At 42.3% G+C, this 23,499-nt stretch overlaps 1 protein-coding gene across 8 annotated transcripts in view; it reads right to left on the bottom strand.

Moving 5' to 3' along the window:
- Window positions 1-23,499, bottom strand: part of LOC142579625 (uncharacterized) — a 101,982-nt gene that overhangs the window by 24,473 nt on the left and 54,010 nt on the right. For 5 of the 8 annotated variants that reach the window (XM_075690020.1, XM_075690036.1, XM_075690070.1 and 2 more), the window contains 5 exons: window positions 17,299-17,386; window positions 4,590-4,729; window positions 3,704-3,784; window positions 1,636-1,726; window positions 255-306 (listed from right to left, as the gene is read on the bottom strand). In XM_075690020.1, coding sequence (XP_075546135.1) covers window positions 255-306; window positions 1,636-1,726; window positions 3,704-3,784; window positions 4,590-4,729; window positions 17,299-17,386 — 452 coding nt within the window. Of the gene's footprint in view, window positions 1-254; window positions 307-1,635; window positions 1,727-3,703; window positions 3,785-4,589; window positions 4,730-10,246; window positions 10,465-17,298; window positions 17,387-17,905; window positions 18,038-23,499 lie in introns of all 8 variants that reach the window. The other 3 variants (XM_075690028.1, XM_075690054.1, XM_075690081.1) reach the window with 3 other exon arrangements.

Below are 23,499 nucleotides of genomic sequence, written 5' to 3'. Positions count from 1 at the left end.
ACTTCAAAGATGATTCAGTGAGATAAGCTGTTCCTCTATCCTTCTTTTAATTCAGGTGCTGAGGTTCTCCAGTTATATTAATAATCTTAGAGGAAAATAAATGTTTCTTTAACATACAGCACTCACAACCACCTATAATAAACCTTTTCACCAATAAATCTGATGCAAAACCACTTTATTTTGATGAGTAATAATTTAACAAGTAGAGGCTTAAGAAGAATATGTAACAATTATAAAAGGAAAATGGGTCTCACTCAAGTGGTCAAAGTCAAGATGCTGATGAGAGATGTCTAGCCAAAGCTGAACCTAGGGAAAACACAGGTTCACTTAGTATCAACTTGATTTTAAAAATGTGTAAAATATAAAGCTGAGTGAATATCTGCTATGAAGTAAAGATACTTGTGTGCACATATAGAAATAAAATCACAGAAAACAAAACTCTACTTACAATGATGTTACTTATCTTCAAGAAACAACAGTCTGAAAAAGTGTGCAATCCTTCACATAGTGCAGTGCAAGATAAATTCCAGCAAGCCAAAAGTGGTGCTTTTAAATGTCAATGCATGCAATTGCTGTGTGCTCGTGCAAAACATTTGCTGTAATAAAGCAAAGGCTACAAGATTTCATTTCAGACTACAAGGTGGTTTCATATAATGGTCAACAAGTCTCAAATGTCAAAGAAGAGGACAACTGTTTGTTTTCAAGGAAAAGGACAACTGTTTGTTTTAAAAAGTCACAAGTTTTGGCAAATGAAACAGCAGTGCATCTAGAATGTTGTATCTATGTAAAAGACAACCAGAAGTACAGCGTATAGTAAGCAGATCTGGCACGAATGAACACAAGCAGGCTTTCTTATTCAAGTGTCAGCTTTAAATGCTCTGACTGCAACCATACAAGAGACAATGATCCTCACCTGCACCAACTGATAATTTTGGCTATTATCTGAAAGTACAGGTTAAAGTAAGCTATGTTGTGGATGTTAAGGACAGTAATTCTGGCAAGCGATGGCCTGTGTAGAGAGAAAGGCAACATTCTGACATTCTGAGCTTGCTATTCACTTACAGGAAGAAATGCAAGTTGGAGAAAGTTACATATGTAAGGAGTGATTGATTTTGGATAGTTGCAGGATTGGAGAATCAGTGGTTAGCCTGGCCAAGGCAAAGAAATTCATAAACTTATTGTACCATCCCTGTTTAACAACAATATACACATGAGTATGATATGTTTTCTAACTTCACATTCTGTGAGACAATGCTTTGACTCAGCAAATGCAATGTATCATGCACAACACACAAATTGGAAAGGGAATATCTCACTCGACCGCAGCAGGCTGATAACATGGACAACCGGGAAACTTATATTTAATAAAAATGATTTAAAGTAATGTCACCTTTAATTTGAAACGTGGAAACAAAGTCTCCCTATACATGGACTGATGTAAATAACCTGCCCCTTCCTTCTTTTGCTAATTTAGACACCACTGTCTCACTATGTAGCCTTTCCAAGTAAGCACTCACAGAGCTGTGAAACAATGCCATACAGCATGGCAGATGTGCAAGAAACCAAATGGCAAAGAGGCTAAACTAAACATCATGATGCAAATTATCAACCTATGCAGGTTGCATCACACAGTACCTCAGGCCAAAAAATGGCACATAGATGATCTATAACGTTTTTCTTAAGCACCTCGTCCTCTGCCGACCAGCTTGCCTCCGAGTCACACTTGCTGAATGAAATAAGAAAGAGGACACATTACCTAGCTCCTTTGAAGCAATAACTAATGTGTCACAATCGCCGTACAAATACCACATTAGGTTCAAAAGTATATCCGAACGTATTTCTCTACTGCAAAATTGAGAAGCAAGGTTTTATTCTCTTGTTGAGCGAGTATTTCTATGAAATCATTACAATGACCAGTCATTTTGAACTATAGCGTTAACTCTATGCCACTATGCCACTTACCATTTGAAAAGAAAACAATTATTTTTCTCAAGTGGTGCCTAAGTACGCTTCAGTAAAACTAAACAGGTCATCTGGCAAGCAAGAGACTACCATCATTAATTTTTTTTATTGGTATGTGCACAATTGTGTACAAAGCGTCATGGTCGTCAATAAATTCAACTATGCTTCCCTTGCATGGTAACTGTGAAAGCAGCTGTGGTCTTTTGTCAGGCAAAGCAGCACCATCATCGATCAGCTTCTGCAGCCCTCTAATTTACAGTGAGATAGCTCTGAACTGGCTCAGATTCTGGTAGGATTGCAAGCTTCTGGCCATAGCCTTCTTCCCTTCTTCGAAAGTCATGTTCACATTCGTATTTTTTACATTTTTTTTTTATTGCTTCCGGTATTTGTCACTTCACTTGTCACGTATTTGTCAACTGAAGATCAGCTCTGGCATGTATCCTAAAAAGTGTACGACATTGGGGTGTTATTGGCATTGGGTGTCATCCACATTTAAGAGGCTTTAGGGATGTCCACCGAGTGCAGTGTTGGTGGTGGTTATGGTGGTGTTGGGTGGAGACAGGGAGGCGGGAAGAGAAAAAGCAATATCTATTATTAAAAGCTTCCTTTGCAATTTTTTTAAGCAATATACCTGCAAATTCTACATATTGTACCCTCTTGTCATCTGCATCTTCAATGCAAGCAGAACGAACTCAACTAGAGCAACCTCCTCCTACCTGTCCTTACTTGAGTTTACATCCGAAATGTTTCTCTATGCATTTTCTCCAAAAGCTTGTACCCGCATTGCTTGTTTGCACTGACACATTTCTTCTAATAAAATAAAGAAGAAGGCATTTGCCGCACAACAAACTCTACAGCGATATATACAAGCAGTTATCAAGCTAACAGAGACGAGCCCTGCTCCACACTGCATGCCACTTTGCATCGAGCATTCCGAACGCATCCACAATGACGCTTTGAGCATGTTTGTAACTGTACACAAATTCCAGCACCGAGAGGACACCTGGTGAGTGCGGGTGCTGTAATTTGATCTTGAGACACTCTCATGATTGTCTTATCAATGGGCAATTTTTTAAGTCATAGACAATGTTGAAAATACAGAAAAAATAAATCAAAAGTTTATCTGACAACACCAAACTACATACTGCCGTGCTGAATATATTGCACATTAGTCTTATCTGCGTTCAGTATATGGTGTAGTAAACTCCACAGTCACAAGACAAGAAGTGTAAAATTCAGCTAAAACCCGAGAAAATGGTAGCATCAGTAACATGCCTGGAGGAAAAAGAGCAGGTTAGCAAAGTACCCAATTGTGTACATAGCATATGAAAGTGTTGAAGTCAAGGGTTTGATGAAAACTCGTCTGGTCAGGATTAGTCACAGTCAAAGGAAAAATTGACGCCTACCACAAACAAATAATAACAAGACGTCTCAGCTCCTGTAAGAGGACCTTGTTCACAATCTTTTGTTGCTATTTATATTTGTGGTCAGCATCCATTTTTGCATTGACTACAGTGCTAAAAGGAGAAACAAAAGCCATGACATAGCTATTTCTCAGACTCCACATGACTCATTTCTACAGCACATAAGGTGGCTTGCTTGAAACAATTTAGAAAACTTGTGCATGGGGTTCTCACAGTTAACAAAATGCTGTTACAGGTTTCCCTTTGTTTTTGCAAGTCCCTTAGTTTCATACAAGCAGTGTGCTGTTCTGAAAATAAGCAAGACAGATATACAGTACCTTTCTGTTGAGGTAGAACCACCATTTATAATACTTTTAGCAACAGTTGCCGTTGGAGAGGCAAGCTTCTTGCCAATTACACTGTTGGGAAAAACAATACAGCATACCTAAAAAAGCATGATCAACACAAACTTAGACTACTTGGCATAAAGCTTAACTTTGTGAAAGCCAACGTAGGCCAAGATTTGACATTTTTAATGTAGAAGACCAACTTACTAAACTATAATTTTCAGAAAGTGTAACATCACTGCTGTGAAAAAAGTCCAGGAAACTTCACTAAAATGAGGTCTTTTTAAGTGAAGTTTCACTGGAATGGTTCAAAATAAATTACATGTAGCAGCTATTATGAGTTTGGCAGACAGGATAAGCAACTCAGACAATAAGAACTTCTTGGCCCCTTGCGCTTTAACTACATTTCACTCAAGGGCACACTACATAACAGTTGAAAAATGAACCATACTTGCTAATGATTTATTAAAAGTGTCACAGTACACCTGTAAACTTTTCCAGGGCTTGCAACCATGGTTAGTTTAACCACAAGAGATGGTTGATAACTTAGCTGTAGCAGCGTAACACTAATCTATGTTGTAGGGACTTTGTACTGCCTAGTTTCACAGCTGTCAGATTCTCTACGTGACTGTACTACCTCCTATGGACTTTCTTCGTGATGTCCACATTCAAGTGTCAGAAAAGCCACTAGCAATAATTTGAAAGATCTTCAACAGTGTTCCTGTGAGCCAATGACTTTACAGTGACATGATGCAACAAATATAGCAATACTTCATGGGGCACAAAGCTGTGTGTGCTGCTCTGAGCACTGGATTTCTATAGTTCTGTATGGAACTTAAAACAAAGCTATTAGCAGGAATAGAGCAAAAGTGTTCACCGAAGATATGGGAACTGTTGCTTCCACCGTTCACACTCAAGCTTGAGTTCATCATTCAAGTTATCTTTTTCTTCATACAAGTAACTGTCTATGGCTTCAAGGGTTTGCTGAACTTGGGCTGTAGCACTAGTGTTGAAGTCCTAGACACAGAGGAATAAAAAATGCACTGGGTTTTATTTTACCACACAAAAACAAAACGCTTGGTTAAAGGCAATATTGTTTTAAAGTGAGCTCTTCCACGCCATTTCGATATATATATATATATTGCAACAACACTACTTCAAGTAATAGCTTTACATGGGTATAGCATGTGGGCTGACCTAACAGCAATATGCTAAAGCATGTGGCCGGTAAGAACCAATCCTCAAAATTGATGTTGAATACAGTTTTATTAAGCACTTGATTTCACTACGTCATAAACGAGAACAACTACAAATAAGAGTGATAATAGTGACTTGAGCTGCTAGGGTATTCACAATAACACCTCCATTGCAAAAGGTGAAAGCACATCAGAGAGCAACAAGAGATTTCATGCTTAAATTGAAGCAAGGGCTCTAATCTAGAACGTATATATCCCATTCTCTCTCTCTTTTTTGAGAGTAAGCAAGTGGCTAAGTGCAAGAGTCAAAACAAGCTTGGTTGTGTGTATTATTGTGAAAACTTATATACTAGTAGTTAATGATGATGGGCCTTTCTTGCTACTGAAGTGATGGCAATGTTCACATATCTTTCAACACAGCAAACACATCTTGCCCAAGAGTGATCACATAACAGCGATACTTAGGTGAAAGTGATAACCACCCAGAGATAAAAATTAACACATGGGAAAATTATAATACATTGCTCACTGTTCTAAATGTATTCAAATAAACACTTTACTACCAGTTTAAACATAATTCATGTGATAAAATATTTCTTATACTTTGCCTTTCCAGCATTTGTGAGCCCACAATTATAACACCAAAATGCCTGTTTACTTCATCCGCTCTTATTCAAACGTTGGATAAACATTGGCCACACAAAAATGTACAGGCTATAGTTCAACACCGCTCCAAAGAATGCCTCTACAATGAAATGACCTATGTAACAAAGAATTGATTATGACCCGGCCCTATTTCTACCTTTCATGTGCACTATGAATGCCTCTACAGCGAGTGAACTACAGCGAGTGAACCCCAAGGGCCAATTTGTTGCTTTACAATGAATGCCACGTAGCAGTGCAGCCACTGCTCTCCACAGAAGCCACCAAGGTGCGCTCTGTGACAGCGTTAACGGCAGCACTAGGGATGCACTTGAGGAGCATGCTTATGTAAGATGTAGTCCTGCTGCACTGCTCCAGGAATTGCTCAACTCCACCACTTCGTGTAACGCATCAGCAGGTGCAATGGCTGACATCTATATTGCAGTAGATGATGACGTTAAGATGCAATATAACTGATAACCGACAGCATCTTTAAAGTAATCTAGGACTGAAAGGACATGAATGTCGATGAAGGCCATGAAGTTACTGTAATCGAACCGAGAATTTTGATGGAAAAGGAGGTGATAGCGGCACTTGACGACATGCAGATTTACTTTGCATAGGTTCTGCATTTTGCCGCAAAGCATGGTGTGAAGCTGAGCACAATAAGGTTGGCTGCAGTCTTCCATACATTCTGTCAGACAAATTGTGCATGAAAAAATTAGCTACTTTTTTCACTAAGTATGTCTTGAATTCATGTCAAATAAAGACCGCTGTGTTGAACGTGCTTAGCCTGCTTGCACAGTATGGGTTGCACACCATACTGTGAGCAGTATGGTGTGCAACCTTTGCAACAAAAGGGGCTGCATAACGAAGAATTTTAGAGGTCCCGAACACTTCGGTATAAAGGCCCCTCTTTACCGTACATTCTTGAATTCAAGGTCATCTGAAAATTATTTAAAGCTCCATTATCTTAAACTTATCACAGTGATGGAAGTTGACTGCTCAGCATGCGTGCATCCGACCCCAATAGTTGAACTGAATTGAATTCTGGGGTTTTACATGCAAAACCACGATTTGATTATCAGGCACATTGTAGTGGGGGACTCCGGATTAATTTTGACCACCAGGGGACCTTTAATGTGCCGCAATATGTGGGACACAGCCATTTTTGCATTTCACCCCCATCATACCCCAATAGTGACCCTAATGGTTGCAGAATCTGTCTAGGAAACACTAGGAGACAGCATATGCTTCAAAGACATGAAATCTCCCACCCAAAACAATCACTTTCAAGCCTGCCCTTAAAGTTCCAAACAGAAACAGCAGTTCACAATGACTGACCGCTGTATTTGCCCCGATTCTAATGCGTGCCTTTTTCTAAAAATGTCTGAAAACTGCCTGCTCGTTACAATTGGACATGAACGCAAGCCACATTCACAGCATTGGCAAGAGCTTACCATCAGTGCCAGCATCATCATAACTAGCATCACACGATGGTGACGGGACAAGTTTTCACATAGGTAAGCTCACACTCTACTTTCAAAGCAAAAACCCAATCAAAATTGATTTTTGGTGCACAGCAGTTTTGCGTGCATCGCAGCGTGAACTGGCTAGTCTAGGCATGGACCACCACTCTGTTCACAATGGCAGTTGAATCCAAGAAATGCACATCATCAATTGCATTGCACCACTCAGAGGATGACATGTGGCCCATGGTGATAAAAAGCTGTCTGAGAGTGACGCTGATGTTCATTAAGTACAAAGAAATTTCTGTAAACTCTGCGTGCTATATCTTTTTCTGGCTGTTAGAATCAGAGGCGTGCCATATATTTCTTGTTAAACAATCAGGTGTGCATTATATGTGGACGGACATTGCTTTCTACTTTGATACTTCGAACACAAAAACTGGGTATTTTTGAATCTTGTAAATACACCCAAATAATGCAGTGGTGTGCTTGGATGCTCTTTCTGCCTCTTTTTTTTTATTTTCACCCACTGCATAATTAGAATTCTGCTCGTCCCATCAAGGTTGAAGTAACGAAGTCGACTGCAGTACACTAAGACGTATCAGATGTGCTTGCACAGATATATCTTTACAGAGGAAATAAGATCAATGCTTCATCTATACTAACATGAGCTGCCTACAATTTGTCTGTGCACATGCAAACATCACCAGACCAACAAGTTCACATAAAAAGCTGTTCAAATGTTATGCCTTTTTTTCTGCTCTCACTGCATTTAAAAAACATACTAAAACTCCCTGAATATGTTCGCAATTACATTTGCACAATATTGTTGCAGGAACCATGCCAAAGCACTCCACTGCATTACATTCTACATGATATTATGCTGCCCTAAGCCATTCCTGCAGGACATGTCACAATGCGAATGTATAAATTGTGAAAAGAGCCACGTCAGAGCAAAAACAAATGGGCAATTATTTAAAATAATTGCACAATCCATTGTACTAGCACACTATGTTAATCATGCAAGCTGAGAGGAGTCTTGCATGTGAAAAGGCATGGCACTCATGGGCTGATTCTTGCATTATGCTCTATGATTTGGCTATTTGACACTCTTTTATTACACCTTTTTTTGTATCTGATTAGTTGTAGAATACAATTGACTGAATCTTGAAACTTACTAGGATGCACGCTTGGGTGATTTGGAACTTTAGCATCACGACACCCTCAATGTTATGCTTACAAAAGAAAACTTTTTTTTTTTTACCAGACAAACCTGATAACAATCTTTTCTGCTTTCGCATTGCCATATATTTTTTATACCTGTTATGTTTTTAGGTGCTGCTTTGTTTGAATGCCATCACAATTTACTGGTATGCTTACAGACTGGGCCCTTCCAGACAGATCAAGGTTAATTTTCATTTGTCTTTTGGACTACTCTTCCCTTTCCTCGTGTAGCATCTTCACTGTTAACTTATATTTGCAGATTCCTCTTCAGTACCGTCATTTCATGTTTGCACTCTGTATTTTTCACTCAAAGGTTTAACTGCAATGGTACTTTTATCACGTGTAGTGCCAATAAAGCTTTAATTGCGAGTCACCACTGTATACAAGTGCTATTCTTTCTTTATGTAAAGTGCTTGTGCATGCTGTGAATGTCACGGACCTTGAAATTCGCAAGCGAAAATAATAGTGCAAATATCAAAATCCATGCATAAAAAAGTGTTTAGACACCCAAAAGAGCACTGTGGCACCTTCAGCCTACAGAGTAAGCAAAGCTAAACTGATATTATTACATAGGTACACAAAAGAATTGTAATAACTTCGCTTTTAAAAGAGGACTGGGACCAAGTCATATGCTCATGTTGCAATGTTTGTAAAATGACAAAAAGAAATCCTTTTTTACATAAAACATATTTGTTTTGCAATTTTTGTGGGGAGAATGGGAAGGTTAAAAAATTCCCTTTGAATTTCATTCAATTTGTAGTGTATCCCAAAATCTATGCTAGTTGCAATGACGTTCTCCAAATATTAAAATTTTTGCATGAAACAGCCTCCAAAGTTTCAAGTCCCGGGTTCTAATCTGGAACACACCAGGGCTATGATACTTCAGTTGCTCACTTCAATTACTTCAATTAGGTGCTTGCTTATTACTCTTACACATGTAGCATGTATCAATATTAGCTTCAGAGCCAACCCAACATCTCTTCCTGGCTTAACAATTTGAGTGCAACATGCATTCACGCCTAACACGGTGTCCTGAACATGTTCAAAGCTGCAGAGTGGGCCACCAAAAATTGATCAATTCGATTTGCATCCACGAGTTACAGGAATTGGCTCAAGTGCTTATTTTGCATTTGGCTGCTGGCATAAAGCTAACCAAAGCTTGAACTAATGCTGCCATCTCGTGGGACACCTCGGGCAAAATGATGCGAGATTGCAAATGCACCTGACCTGTGCACTTGGAAGGCACACCATTAACAGCAGTTTCATTAGAAAAGCAAGGCAGTGTGGCAGACAGTGCTACACCTAATTGCTTGCTTCTGCAACCTTATGGTACCACATCAACGCAGTGGGAGAACCTGGTGGTACAACTCTGCCAAAATGAACTGTGGCTGCAGATGCCATTGAAATGTGCGACGTGTACTTACGGGAAACGCTCTTTACCAATACCGTTGGTACTACAAATTCTCACGGTGTCTACCAAGTTGACCTTTTCAAATTCCCTGAGTTTTTCAGGTTTTCCTTGAGTGCCTTTGCAAAATTTCCTGAGTGACACAGAACTTGTTCTGTCAAGACAGGTTGACGCCACGTCGCCCGATGCTGTAACTCTCTAGTAAGCATGTTAAAAAATAAAAAAAACGGCCTAATCCAGTTTGAACAGTAAGGAGTAATGTTTACTTTATTCAAAACAGAAAACTCAAGGGAGGGGTTAGTAAGATGCACAGCAAATAAAATATATTCGAAAAAAAGGATAAGGTAAAGCCCATTGCAAATTGAGTCGAACATTTTCAAATGTGAATAAAAAGAGATGCGTACAGAAGCAAATATTTTCAAAAATTAGTTATTTCCATCAACTGATAGCAAGCTTATTGGTCACAAGTGAGATTCTCTCTCAACAGCTCGTAAGTCAACCTCAACTGTCCTGACATACTCTCAGCCCACGCACAATGCCTCAGTGTTGCGTTTCACTGTTTTACAGAGTTTATTTTGGTTTGGATGAGGGTCACCTGCATCTTGGCGTCAGCCAACACTTTCCTTTTAGAGCTCAAGCTCCTTCAAAGAAGTGGCACAGTTCATTTCCTGATCATTCCTTAATGCGGTGGTCCTTTCAGTTCTCCTCCTCGTTCCGCCCCGCGTTCGCCCCACAAACCATTTGAAGCACCCTCTTGGGCAGTTGTACAGTCAACGTCCGATTTTTCGGACTCCCTAGGGGCCGCGAAAATGTCTGGAAAAAAAAAAGAATGCATGCCTTTTACTGCCTCCAAGGACTCAAATCGCCACAGGCACGTGCAAAAAAGCTCCGACAGCCTGCCAGTACATTTATTAGGCATATTGGTTCTCGTACTGTGACAGGAGACGGCGGGTGCACGCGTGTATGATTAGGGAATACATACTGTGCCCCGTGACAATTGCCCCTTCCCACGCTTAAGCTTCACTGCGCAACATTTCTGTGCGGAGGCGAAGCTGCCTTTTGGGAACCGGCATTATGCAATGCGCCATGTTTTCAATAAGCTTCGAGGCCAATAATCGCGAGGATTACAGAGGCGGAGTCGGTGCCATTTGCTGACAGCGGCAAATTCGTTCAACGAAAAACATGGCACCGAACCACAAGAACCTTAATAGCGAACGTCGAAGCTTCTAGGCCTCGCGTTGCCGCAGTAGTGGCTACGGCAGCCAGCGGATCTGCGTGCGAGAGCGCCGGTTCGAGGCGGCGTGATAATCAAAACGGCAGTGTTGGCTTTGATTATTACTGTTTCGGACCTGCGATCGCGAAAAAAACTCCGGAAAATCGGATGGCGAAGGGCTCTTGTGTTAGAAATTTCACACGTTCTTATACATTGACTCGATGGGGTACTTGGTGGTGCCGCGAAGCCGTCCGCATTATCGGGCATGTCCCAAAAATCGGGCGTCCGGAAAATCAGTCGTTGACTGTACACTCCTCCAGCCTCCTCCAGCTCACTGGCAACTCCTCCAGCCGACGACATGGCATCAAAGACAATTCGTTACGATTCCTCTCTTTTACTCGAGCCAACATTAGGACGACTTTTGTCCCCTTTCAATAAAATGACAGCTAATTTTCCCTGATAAAAGCACAAATTCTCTGAGTTTTTCCAGACTAGTCAATATCCCTGAGAATTCCCGGTTTTCCCGGTTGGTAAGCACCCTGATTCTGTGCACTGTCTCAGGGGAGTACTTTGTGAAGACAGTTAGGGTTAATTTTCAAATGTTTATGGTGACAACTTTTTTTTTTTTTTACACTTAATGAGGTTGAAGTATTCCCGTCTGTCCACAAAAGCTCTACTACTTCAACAATTGTTGCACAATGCTGGCAAAAAAGTTGCGAGTACAAGCGGACACCAAAACAGAAGCCCTCGCAAATGCAGTGCAGTGTTCTGTTCACAAAAGCAAACGACACCAGTGTAGTTCCACCAAAATGCCCAGTACCAAGCGACAAAAAACGACAATCAAAAGCTGCAATTTCCACATCATATCAACCGCATACAGTTGTCACTTACACAACCATCCCCCAGAAAAGTTTAAATTAAGTTTCGGAGTTTTATGTGCCAAAAGCACAATCTGATCATGAGTATAGGGTTCCGTATTTTCGGTATTTATTTTCTTCCCTTTGAATTGGTGTTCTTAGGTGTCTAAATTCAATGCTGGAAAGAAATCGGTGTTTATTGGGGCTTCCGGATGCCGAAGAAAGAAAGAAAATGCCCAAGGGTGAAGAGGGACTCGCCTCCTCTCCTCTGCTCAGTCTGCTCAAATTGAAAGTGTAGAGGGCTTTGCGGAGGGGGGGGGGGGGGGGGGGGGGGGGCTTGTCTTAGGTGCTTCCGTGTCCTTTTTTATGCTTTGTTCCAGGAAACCTACGCCAGGCCTAAATAGTACTTGGAAACCATCATGCTGGTAAAGATGAGAGAAGGGAAGGGGACCAGGAATGTGGTTTCTGTAAAAAGGAACGACCCCAAGGGCAGTTGAATGTGCCTGTGTTCTGGGTCAACAAGAAAAAAAAGTAGGGTAGATTTCTTCCCGTGAAGCTGCCGGTATCTTTTTCTTTTCTTTTTTTTTTCTTTTCAAGGACAGCTCTAATTTGGTGTTTTTCAGTTTTCACCAATTCAGAGAAAACCAACTCGGGGGTTAATTTTCAGTGCTTATCAGTATAAAGCGAGAACATGGAATGCGAATTATGAGGCACATTGTAGTGAGACTCTGCATTAATTTTGACCATCTGGGGTTGTTTAACATGCACCTAATTTTAAGTACACAAACATTTTTGCATTTCGCCCCCATCAAAATGTGGCCACCACAGCCAGGAGCAAACCCGCGACCTTTACCTCAGCCATGCAACGCCATAGCGAATGGGCTACAGCGGCAGGTAACCATCCTCCAACAGGGGAAGGAGCAGCACAAGGGAGTACAGTAATGTAAGATGCAGTGATACAATTTTTACGTCTACATAACATATGCTCCCCCCCCGCCCCTTGCTATGGTTCCCTCGGTAACCGAAACCAATGAAACATAACATTACAAGGAGGGAAAAAGAAATGCAAGAGTGGATCCGGTGTTGCACCACAGCTTGCTCACACTAGTAGAGCAGGCCAAAAAATTATGTTCAAGCATTATATTTTCATAAAGTGCCACCCATTATCATAACACTGCAACAAAGTTCTGAATGTGCATTGTTTATAGATGGACTCCGTGGCACTCCACTGTTGGAAAAGCACAGCACGTCATAATCTCGAAAGCCATGCTTTCAGCATACTGCTATATCATCAACTATCCTCACACAAGCCAAACGCAGCACACGAGTTGAAAAGCACAAAAAAAAAGGCAGAATTCATTCAATTTAATTGAATTTAGAGCATCAGGGGCGCTCCAAATTCAATTCTAAAGTGAAGAGCCAACTGTAAAACATTCTTGCATAGCAGCCTACCAGGGCATCAATACGAAAGAGCAGGTGCCAGGAACATTCGGCAATAAATTGTCAAGTGTGTTTTTGTCTAAAACACAATGGACGTTTACTTGCCTATTGTATCCAGCCCTTACCATTTCATATTGTTTCCCCGGTAAACTGATGCCAATTAGTGTTTTTGAGTGTACTCTTGACCACTGACACCTCTGACTTTAGTGTATTAAAATGACCTAGGCTTTTTCCACACATCTGAGTTCTTGCACGGTGCATTCTAATTGTCTGAGGATTAACAGCGACGTCACAATCCACCAAAAGCATTGCCTCTTAAAATTACGGCACACTGCATTGTAGCAACAGCCAAACACTGCGATATCCAAGACCATGCAAAACTATTTAATATACAAAGGTTCGCCAACATGTTATGAAGTACGACAGTGCTTTATAAAAGCACAGTGCTTCTATATCAGTTCTTCACCTATTTCATGCCATGCTGCAATGCAAGCGCCAGAGCAATTCAAAGTTGTACCAGTATTCCCCCCCTTTCTTTTTGACACATCCTCTTGCCTTCCTACCTTGAGGGACCTGTCGCCCTGGGGGTGTAATGGGTACACCATTTACGGGAATATAGAGGTTATAAACCCTGCATGTACTGTTACTGGTACTGTCCTGGCCACATTTAAGCATGACAAATTCCTGTGCCTTCTGGTGCATTTGTTCCTGGGTCAGAAACAAATAAGACCTGCCAACATTCACACATCCTAGCTGATTAGCACTGTGCAAGCACCTTGAACGAAGCAGCTAAAAGCTTGCAGGTAGCTAGAATGGTGGCAGTAGCAGCATGCATTTAGTGCTATGCTATAAATGTCTTTGTGTAGATGTGTATGTGTTTGCAGTTGTGGGGATGCGCGACTCACGCGCGTCCCCAGATATCTTGTTTTCCCCCATCTCCTGCAATCCCGCTTCGCCGCGTGGCCTGCGTGACGCCCGCGGCGGTCGATGTGGTTGAAGCGCGGTGCGAGAGATGGCGCGAGTGTCGCGCCGCTGCGGGGTTACTCGGGCGCCGGGAGACAAGGCGCTCTCTCTTCCCCGGCGGGTCGGCTGAGAGCGTGGACGTCCCGCGCGCCGCCGACCCATGCTTCTGCAAGACCACCTCGCGTGGCTGCCTTGGAACGCGCCACCGTCCGCGTGACCGTACACGCGAATGACCAGGCGTTGGGATCCAGCATGGGGCGAACATATTCGCTCGTTTTCCGGTCGCGGTGAGTCGGACTTCTAGATTTGTCGCGCGCCCATCGGCATGTTTTGTGGGTAGCAACTCGACTAGTAGGCATTGATCTATGAAAGGTGCAATAAATGCCCTTGTGATTGTTTGCACTACTGGGTTGTCGTTCCTTTGTCCCAAGAGCACGGGTGTGCGAGGACCCCACACAGTTTATGAAATGTTTAGTGATAAGTAGAGTTCCGTTAATTAGACTACAGTTCATTAAATTTTTCTGTTAATTTGATCCCGACCAAATGTACCAGCTGGTGTGCATACACTTCTATGGGCCCAAGCTTTGCATTATTTTGATCCAAGAAGTGGCCTTTACCCCATAATTTAAACTTGACTGGTCAGCAAGCGTGTGCCTGACCCTAATATTGACCCCAATAGTGGCTGCATCCGTCTTGGCAGCACTTATGGGACAGTGAATGCATTGAAGACATGTTATCTCCCACCAAAAACACAGATTTATCTTTTGAAGCGAAAATGGCAGCCTACCTTATACTTTTTACCCGATTCTAATATGCAATTTTTTTTCCACAATGTGGTCTGTAAATTACCTGTGCTTTATAATAGCATGTGAAACCAAAACCCATGGCATTCACGACAACCTATGGTAAGATGCATCTAGCCAGCATCATCTCCATTGCCATCACATAATAGCAACAGAACTACGACATGCCGCTTTCAGTTTTGATTACGAAAACTCATTCAAAAGATAAGTTTTCTGGTAGCAGCAACAGAGTCACGCTTTTTGGCGGTCTGCAGACTTGCACACATCACAGGGTGAACTTGAACTGGTTTAGTGTTACTCTAGCGATACGCCGCCATTCCATTTGTAATTACTACAGAGTCGTTCAGGAAATGTGCTAAATCAAACATATGAACTGCACGGAGGACATCATGTTGCAGTCTATGTGCAGTGATAAATGGCTGTTTGATATTGCCGATGATTAGGTGTGCATAAACTTCCATTCTGTGAAGCGAAACTGTACAGGCTTCATTTTACTTGTAATTGCAAGAATCCTATACATGCTGTGTGCTTGCATGTGTCGTTAGGTTTAGGAGGCAGATTATTTTGTAACTATTAACCCATCGGTCCACATTTGATTTGAGGGCACGTCAGGATCTGGCAAGTACTGCCAAATGAAGCAATGGTGTGTTTGTACGTTTTCTATTCCTCTTGACTTTCAGCGTCAAGTTTTTTCGGAGTAGACTTACCCCCTATGTCAGGTTTCTTTTCTTGGACATTACAAAACAAGCATGACAGTTTATTTTTGGTTGCGAAGAAATGAAGAAATGACATGGATAATGGCAAATGCTCTCATGGTGTAGTCCTCACATTCCTATCTCGCAAAAGGAATGCCAAAATGTATTTGGCAGGACAGAAAAATAAAAACTAGCAATACATCAGTGATGCTGAAAGGGTTAATTTGGCCTGCCTGATAATTCGACCATTTTCGTCGGTGCCATAAAGATCACATTAACGGAGATCGGCTGTAGTTGTGCTCCTCTTTTGGAAAGGGAGCTCGTAGAGGAATGTCGTAGTCTCGCGTGTTCACGCTTTTTCACACTGTTTGCAGTAAGAAAACTTGCAAACCAGTTCAAGTTAACAGTGAAAAAATTATAAAGAACAGCTTTCGGGCAGCACCAAGTTAGCCACTTCTGGTGGCAGCAAAGGAGCTGCCGCACTGCTTACTTTATTGTTTTTTTTTTCACAATTTTGGCATGTCTTTCTACCATATGCACCAATAACAATCATGTTCAGCAAAGGTATGTTGATGCAGCACAGAATGACTTGTATGCTCAAGCAAACATTCCCCCCCATTTTTTTAATGACGTCTGCAAGTTTATACTGTTTCCCTCTTCAATACCTTGAAAATTTGAAAATAACCAATAGCTTAATTTTACAAAGGGCTGCATCTCGTCCATTTCAACAAAGATAGTCGTCTACATTGAGTTCTGCAACAGTTTCTTGTTCGTACATTAAACCATGAACAAGCATGATGTTCATCTCGCATTGACAACATCTGACACTACAGCAGACTGAAAGGTTTTTGAGAACAATTTTTCATCTAAGCCGCATGGCATTAAAAAAAATAGCCCAGTTATTTTTCACATTTTATTTTGAATTACTTGTTTGCATAAGGCATCGCGAACTATTGCAGTTTGTTGACGAGCATACATCACTTATCAGAACCTGCGCACTGCACCTTTTTCTTTATTTTTTCAGCTTAACACTTAAAGGGTGAAGGACGAGCCCATCTTTTTGAACTACTTTAGTTCAGTAGGACGAATATCAATCCTAGCTCTTCAATCACAATTCTTCATTTTATTAACAACAGAGTAATCATAAAAGATGTTACATGGTCACTGTTGCTTATGTATCTGTGTGTGTGTGTGAAGCACAAAAACACCTTACAAAAAGAGGCAAAATTTCAGCACCTTGATGAACCAAAGTTGTTGCTGAAATGCATCAAATCATCTCAAAGCATCCTTTAACATCTTTAGCCCCATTAAAACAGTTTCAACAGCTTAAGTTAGCAGAAATTAATTACTTTATATTTTTTAAATTGTATTTGCCAGATTGCACAACTTCATCTAAGTAGTCATTTCTTAAATGAATCACAGGATATAAGAAAGCACTTATTCATGCAGTGACAGCTTGCTGCTGACACATAAAGCAACTCACTTTCAAATCAACTTGGTCTATGTGCACAACAGTTAAGTTTTCAACTAAACATACCCAGCCACACACAAGTATGTTTAGTCCACATGTCTCAAAGGGTGTGTTGGATATGCGTTACCAAACTTGATGCACAACAAATAGAAAAAAAAAAGTTATTAGAAAAGCAATGAACTTTCACTGGCAAAATGTTACATACTTCATCCCATGAGGAATTGCCAGTCGGTGCAGTCTGCTCTGACCAAGGACTGAAAGCGGCAGCACTTGAGCAGTCCATGCAGTACACTCTATAAATAAAAAGAGGAGAATAATAAAGTGCTAAGTCAGTTAACAAACATGGGTATAAAGCCAGCAGCTCAGCACGCGAGGAAAACAGATGCACTTAACAATACAGTATAATCTTATTAAACAGAACCTCTAGGGACCAGAAAAGTATGTTCTGATTAACAGGAGTTTTGTTTACCGAGAAATATGTGCAGGAATGCTGCACTATACGCCATACATCCTGTTAACGCTTTTAGATCTGTTAAAGGGACAGACAAGCAGTCAGAACATGAATTGAGATAACCCCGCTGATGGAATGATTCCCCATCGTAGTGGCTAAAACGAGCCATATTTTTCTCATGAAACACGGATTTATATTTTTAATTCATCACTAAAAGTAGCAAAAAATAACCTTCGGCGCTCCACGTGGCTGCATAAGAGGCCCACCACGAGACCTTCTACTAGTATAAGCGGCTGCTGGTCTTTTTATTAGTACTGAAATGCAGTATACTTTTTATTATTATAAGTTTTTCCTGACTTACAATGTGCAGATAAGCCTTCGTTTGTAGTGAGCAGAAAAATGGCGCTGCCTTCGCCTTCGATGAGTTGGCTTGGCTCGTCTATCTACAGTAGAACGACGACGGGGGGCCAGACAGCCATGATGTAGGCGTGTACTTGGGGAAAAACGCAGTACAAATATATGAAATGTCTGTACAACAATGCAAACTTATTGCACCAGCTTTTTATTTTCAAAAGTGGTTGAAAAGGTCAAAATTTAGGTGGCTAACCACAGTTACACTCACTCCTGCGAAAGCAGAACGATGGGTGGCTTTCACAATTTGCGAGGCGGGGTATCGACATCGCTCTCACTTCTCAGCATTGCTGGAGGAATGACTCTTATTTGTTTAGAAGCTGCTGAGATCGAAAAATTCTCCTTACTAAATATCCACGCACTTTTGGAAGTAACCACTGTGCAGATTTAAACACTACTGAGGGTGAGCTTTGCGCTGTGCCATAAAAAATTAGGTCATTAAAAATCGATTGTCAGCCCCTTAAGCATAAAAAGTCAATGCAGCAGCTAGTCTGTCCCATGGTTTGAGCACGGCTACTAGACTGGCTAGGCTGTGCTAGTTTTGGTTTCAAGGAGGTGCCGGAGACAAATCAAACGAAAAACGCTGCTCTTACTGCTCCAGTCAGTGGTCTAATAACGCACGTTCATGCAGGGAGGAAACAAAATTATGCAACGGTGTGTTCCAAGGTGTTCGAAATTTTGACTGTCCTTATTTTGGGCACATCTATGGGGCGAGTGCTGGTGCCAAGAAGCTGTCCTGGTTCGTACAAGCTATGCATTAAAATACAATCAGGATCCTGCCTCTTTCTGAAAAAAAATGTTTTAAAGCTTGCTTCTGTGGTTCAGTTTGGAGAGAGTTGCAAAAATTCTGGTTCTGTTTAACAAAAGTTTTTTTGCATTACGCAAATACAAAAATTAATTTAGAGGATATTATTCCATTTAAGCAGCAGTTCCACTTAAGCGATTTATGTTTACCAAGATTCTACTGTATAACAACATAAGCTGATTTTATATACCCAGATTCATTGCAAACTGCAAGATCTGCAGCTGCAGCAGCAGCAATGTGCCCTGGAAATAAAACAATGTTTTATTCCACCCCTGGGCTCAAGCACCTTTTAATGGCATACATTTCTACAATGTACAATGACACTCTGCAAGTAAATGCATACAACTCCAAGTTGTTGCCTGTCTCAATGGTGGAAGAAACACAATTAGTCACCACACACAAGATGAAGCGGGCTCATTTATTAGTACCACCAGCTGTAGCTGCTATACTGAAGCTAGTGGTGAGCACATTAGCAATGTGGCTTGGGTCGCAATGAACAAAGAGGTATATAAGATGCCATCAAAGTGCACACCACATTTTACAATCAGATACAAGCTTTACATTCTCTTGCTTTGCGAAATGTGATCGTGTGTTTAAGGCAGACAGACCACCAGCACAACTCCTGCTTGCATAAATGTGGCCCCGCAAGGAAAAAAAAGTGCACATCTTCATCAGCAGAAATGCAATTATAGGCACTGGCGTAGACTTTAGCTGACATTAAGCCTTTCACTATAGTAGGATACAACTTAAAAAAACAGCAGTTGGCAACCAAAGCACACAGACTGTGTGGGGGTTGTTACTCCGCCAGCCAATCACATAAGCAAACAAAATTGTTGTCATGCGACCATTTCAATATGGCATCGTACTTGATAGCTCCAGAGCGTCTACTGTTCTTGAAGAGTCTTTTCATCGGCGGAAGTGATGAGGTGTGCAACAGACATGGACAATGTGCATGGAGTCTCAGCATTTCACTCTTCAAAAGCCCACAGCACCGTTCATTTCACTGCTGACACTGTTTTACTCATGAACCTTCAGTGCTAACTGAAATGAAACTTGACAATAAATAGTTGCAGCGAAGCAAGCGTTTTATTTCAGTTCAATAAAGAATTAGGCTTCCACTGTTCCACTATAATAGACGAGTGAAAACATATATAATTACGCGCTTATAATTTCATTTTTGTGGTTACCGCCTTATTTAGGTAGTAGGGAAAGTTTAAAGTACAAACTATTTGCAACCTAGCGGAGTAACAATGGCTGGCGGTTATGAGGGCATGGGAAGAGCTTCACTGCAGACTTAAGTTGTACCCGACTATAGTAGGGGGTATAAGATACCCAGCATGATAAAATAGAGGGCCATCAAATGTCGTGCTTATATCAGAACGCTCTAGCTAACCTAAAGGGGTCCTAAAACTGGCTTGAACATTTTAAATTTCTAACTCACACTTTCTCTCTAACAGAAGCAGGAACCATGCTATATTCTATATTTCCCTTTAAACTACCTATACCTTCATTTCTTTCACGCATGTGTGCTTGCAATATGCTAATTTTCTCTATTACACATCTGCGTTTCACCAGCAAGTTCTTAAATCTTCATATAGCCGCGGTTTTTGAGCGAAGCTCGTAGGTGCACGTTCCTGCGTTGTGTGGCGGCATCCCTTGTTGTAACCAAGCGAACGAGCACTGCGAAGGATGAAAGAACGAACGCGGAGTGCAGCGGGGATGAAAGACGGCGAGAGCGAAGAGGAAAGCAGAGGAGCTGAGTATGGCGAAAGGAGAAAAGTAGAGTTCTGCACGTGACATGCTCCACAGCGGCAACCAGGCATGCGACGACCGCGTCTACCAATGCCATATATGGAAACAAAGCACTGACGTGGGCTTCGGACCCACTGCGCATGCGCTATTTTGCGTGTGCCGCCGCGCGAGCCACGCGTTCCCGTGTTCGCGCTTTCAGGACAAAGTGGGACTAGCAAATTCTTCGTCTGCCGCTGCTTAAAGGGCCCCTCCCCAGGTCCGGCCATTTTGAGCTGACAGGCGCAGAGCATACATTGCGCGATAACAATCGTGTCTGCAAAGTATTACATCACTATGCGCCACGGAAAGGCCCGAAATTTCAATCTGAACGCCGTTTCCCTCTTCACTCGTGGCGGCGAATCCGCCCGGAGACGGACGGTGACGTAGTCGGGCTCCTGCACCTACGTAATCGTGTCCGCAGTGTAAAGTCGCTCGTGGGGACACATGACTTCGAGAATTATTTAAGACATCTGTTATCTGTACGATCTGTTGCTTGAATTGACGAATTGAAGTTTAGAGAAATAATAAAACACACAAACGGAATGTCTGCGCGTTTTCTGCTTTACTTCGCACCGAAGCAAGAGAGATGCACTTCCGCTTAGTCTGCTTGTTCCCACGGTCGTGCGGTCACATGCACAGGTACCGAAACTATGCCATTTTCTACCGTGTTCAAGCGCCGTGATCACGCTCTGCGATCCGCTTGTACTGCCTCAGTATTCGTGTAGTACTGAATTATACCGCTGGTCACGTTTCCTTGTGCACAGCGCGCAAAATCGTGCACTACGCGAACGAGGCAACAGCCCGCACGCGACGCTGTCAACGAAAATGCGTAGCGCCGGAAAAAAAAGAAAAGCGAGGAGCAAAAAAAAAATGAAGGTGGGGCCTGTGACGTCTGCGTCATGCGATCCTCCAGGTCCGATATGGGAAAACACTGGGAAGGAATTTCGCTTGCGTAGGCTAGACGAGGCGAGTGGAGAGAGCATCTTGCATGGCAGTGGAGCCCACCTGCTGAAATCGGGTTGGCGGCACTGAAAATTTCTATCTCGGCTATTAATTAACCAATTTGAAAAATTTTTGCGGCAGAACGCTCCCTAGAGGAAAAGTAACAACTTCCAGCGTATAACCAAAATTTGCAATGGGGCCTGGGGAGGGGCCCTTTAACGAGCGCCGTCGCCGAGAGGACCCTGTCGTTCAGAATCAAATTCTTTGCCACAATATATGGAGAATTCGAAACACCTAAACGGCTGCACTCAAAATTCGCACTAGGAAGCATCGTAATCGTCGGCGAAATTTTCAAGACGTTACTCGCGATGTGGGGATTCGAAAGCTACATTTCCGAAAGCGCGCGCGCTTCCGTCTGCTAGCGTTGTTATTTCTGTGGCAACTCGCTTTCATCCTCACCAGCCCATTTTCCCCTTTTATTGACTTCAGGATGTATTTCTTTTACTGCTTTTGCCATATACACCCAATCCATTTTATAAGCAGCGGGTGCTAATCACCTTCCGTGCAACTTTAGCTCCAACCAAGCCCACTAGGACGAAATTATTATATTTAAGACGGGTACAAAATTTATCTTTTAAAAGCCTCTTCCTTCGACTTTCCCACTGCTGCTGTCGCGCACACCGCATCGGGGGGTGGTTCAGAGCGTGTATTAGATGACAGCACCAGTAATAGAAAAGGCGACGGGAGAAACTCGTTTTCAGCCCACCACGTCGAATGCGCACAATGCCTTCTGGAGCTCCCTGGCCGTCACCACATTACCCGATTGACAGCTGCAATTATCCGTGACTCCTCTCAGAAGCATTGCAGAAACAGCAGCTCTTCCCTTTCTACTACACTGTAAAAAAAGTATACACCCTTTAGAGAGTATCTCTGCCACACAACGATAATCGTCATCTGCCTTGATGCGTTTCCTTTCTTTAATGCAGCGAGCCCGGTACTTTCCAGTAACGAACGGCATGCGCGTTATCAGCATGACATAGCATTCCTGACAGGAAAGTAGCGGGTGCGACGTTTTCAAGAAAGGAAACGCATCAAACGCATCAAGGCAGATGACGATTATCGTTGTGTGGCAGAGATACACTCCAAAGGGTGCAAACTTTTTTAGAGTGTAACGTGCGATGCCAGAGGGGACGCAGATAGAACTGTAGAGAGGAAAAGTAGGAGAGGGAGAAGAGGCAGTTCCAATATAAGAGAGGGGGGAGGTGACGTGAGATGGCAAGGAAAGCCCACAGCGGTTGCGGGGAAACAGGATAAGCTTAAGTTTAAGGTACGGTACTTGCTGCTACTTGTGAAAAATCAACGCCATGCAAATATGTCCAGCGGGCAACTTATGCAGGCTGTGCAGAAGCAGAGCCGCATTAATTAAAGCGCACCACAGCGTCCAGGAGACACTATGGAAATGGTCGACCGTCAAATCAACACTTCTGTGCCCGCCACATTAGCTTTGCGGCTATGTCATTGCTAGAGGTCGTGGATTTGATCCCAATCGCAGCAGCCGCATTTCGACGAGGGCGAAATAGAAAACACACGTGCACTTAGATTTGGGACACGTTATAGAACATCACGGTGCAAAAATTAATCCGGAGTCCACCCCTACGGCGTGCCTCATAATCCGAGTGTAGTTTTGGCACCTACAGCCCCATAATCCAATTCAAGTGTAATACTTCTGCCATAATGCGATGTGCCATCTGAGGAAATGACAACGCTCAACCCTCTCTGAAGTTATAAAATATGGCACACAACAACGCCTCAAGCAAACACCTCTCCCTGTGTGTTCTGTGTACTATGCAGACAAACAGCTGTGGTGCACGCAAGGTAACGTTTAACCTCAACTCACCACTCTCGTGTTAGCCTAACATTGAAGAAATTAAGCTTTAGCCGTCAGCATCACCGCTAATTATCGTCAATCAAAGCATCCAGTACGGAAAGCTTCTCTGACACCGATT

Source organism: Dermacentor variabilis, chromosome 1 (assembly GCF_050947875.1).
Source record: "Dermacentor variabilis isolate Ectoservices chromosome 1, ASM5094787v1, whole genome shotgun sequence".
Lineage (NCBI taxonomy): Eukaryota > Metazoa > Arthropoda > Arachnida > Ixodida > Ixodidae > Dermacentor > Dermacentor variabilis.
The sequence above is the reverse complement of the archived record's forward strand: the minus strand, read 5'-3'. Positions and strand labels throughout refer to the sequence as shown.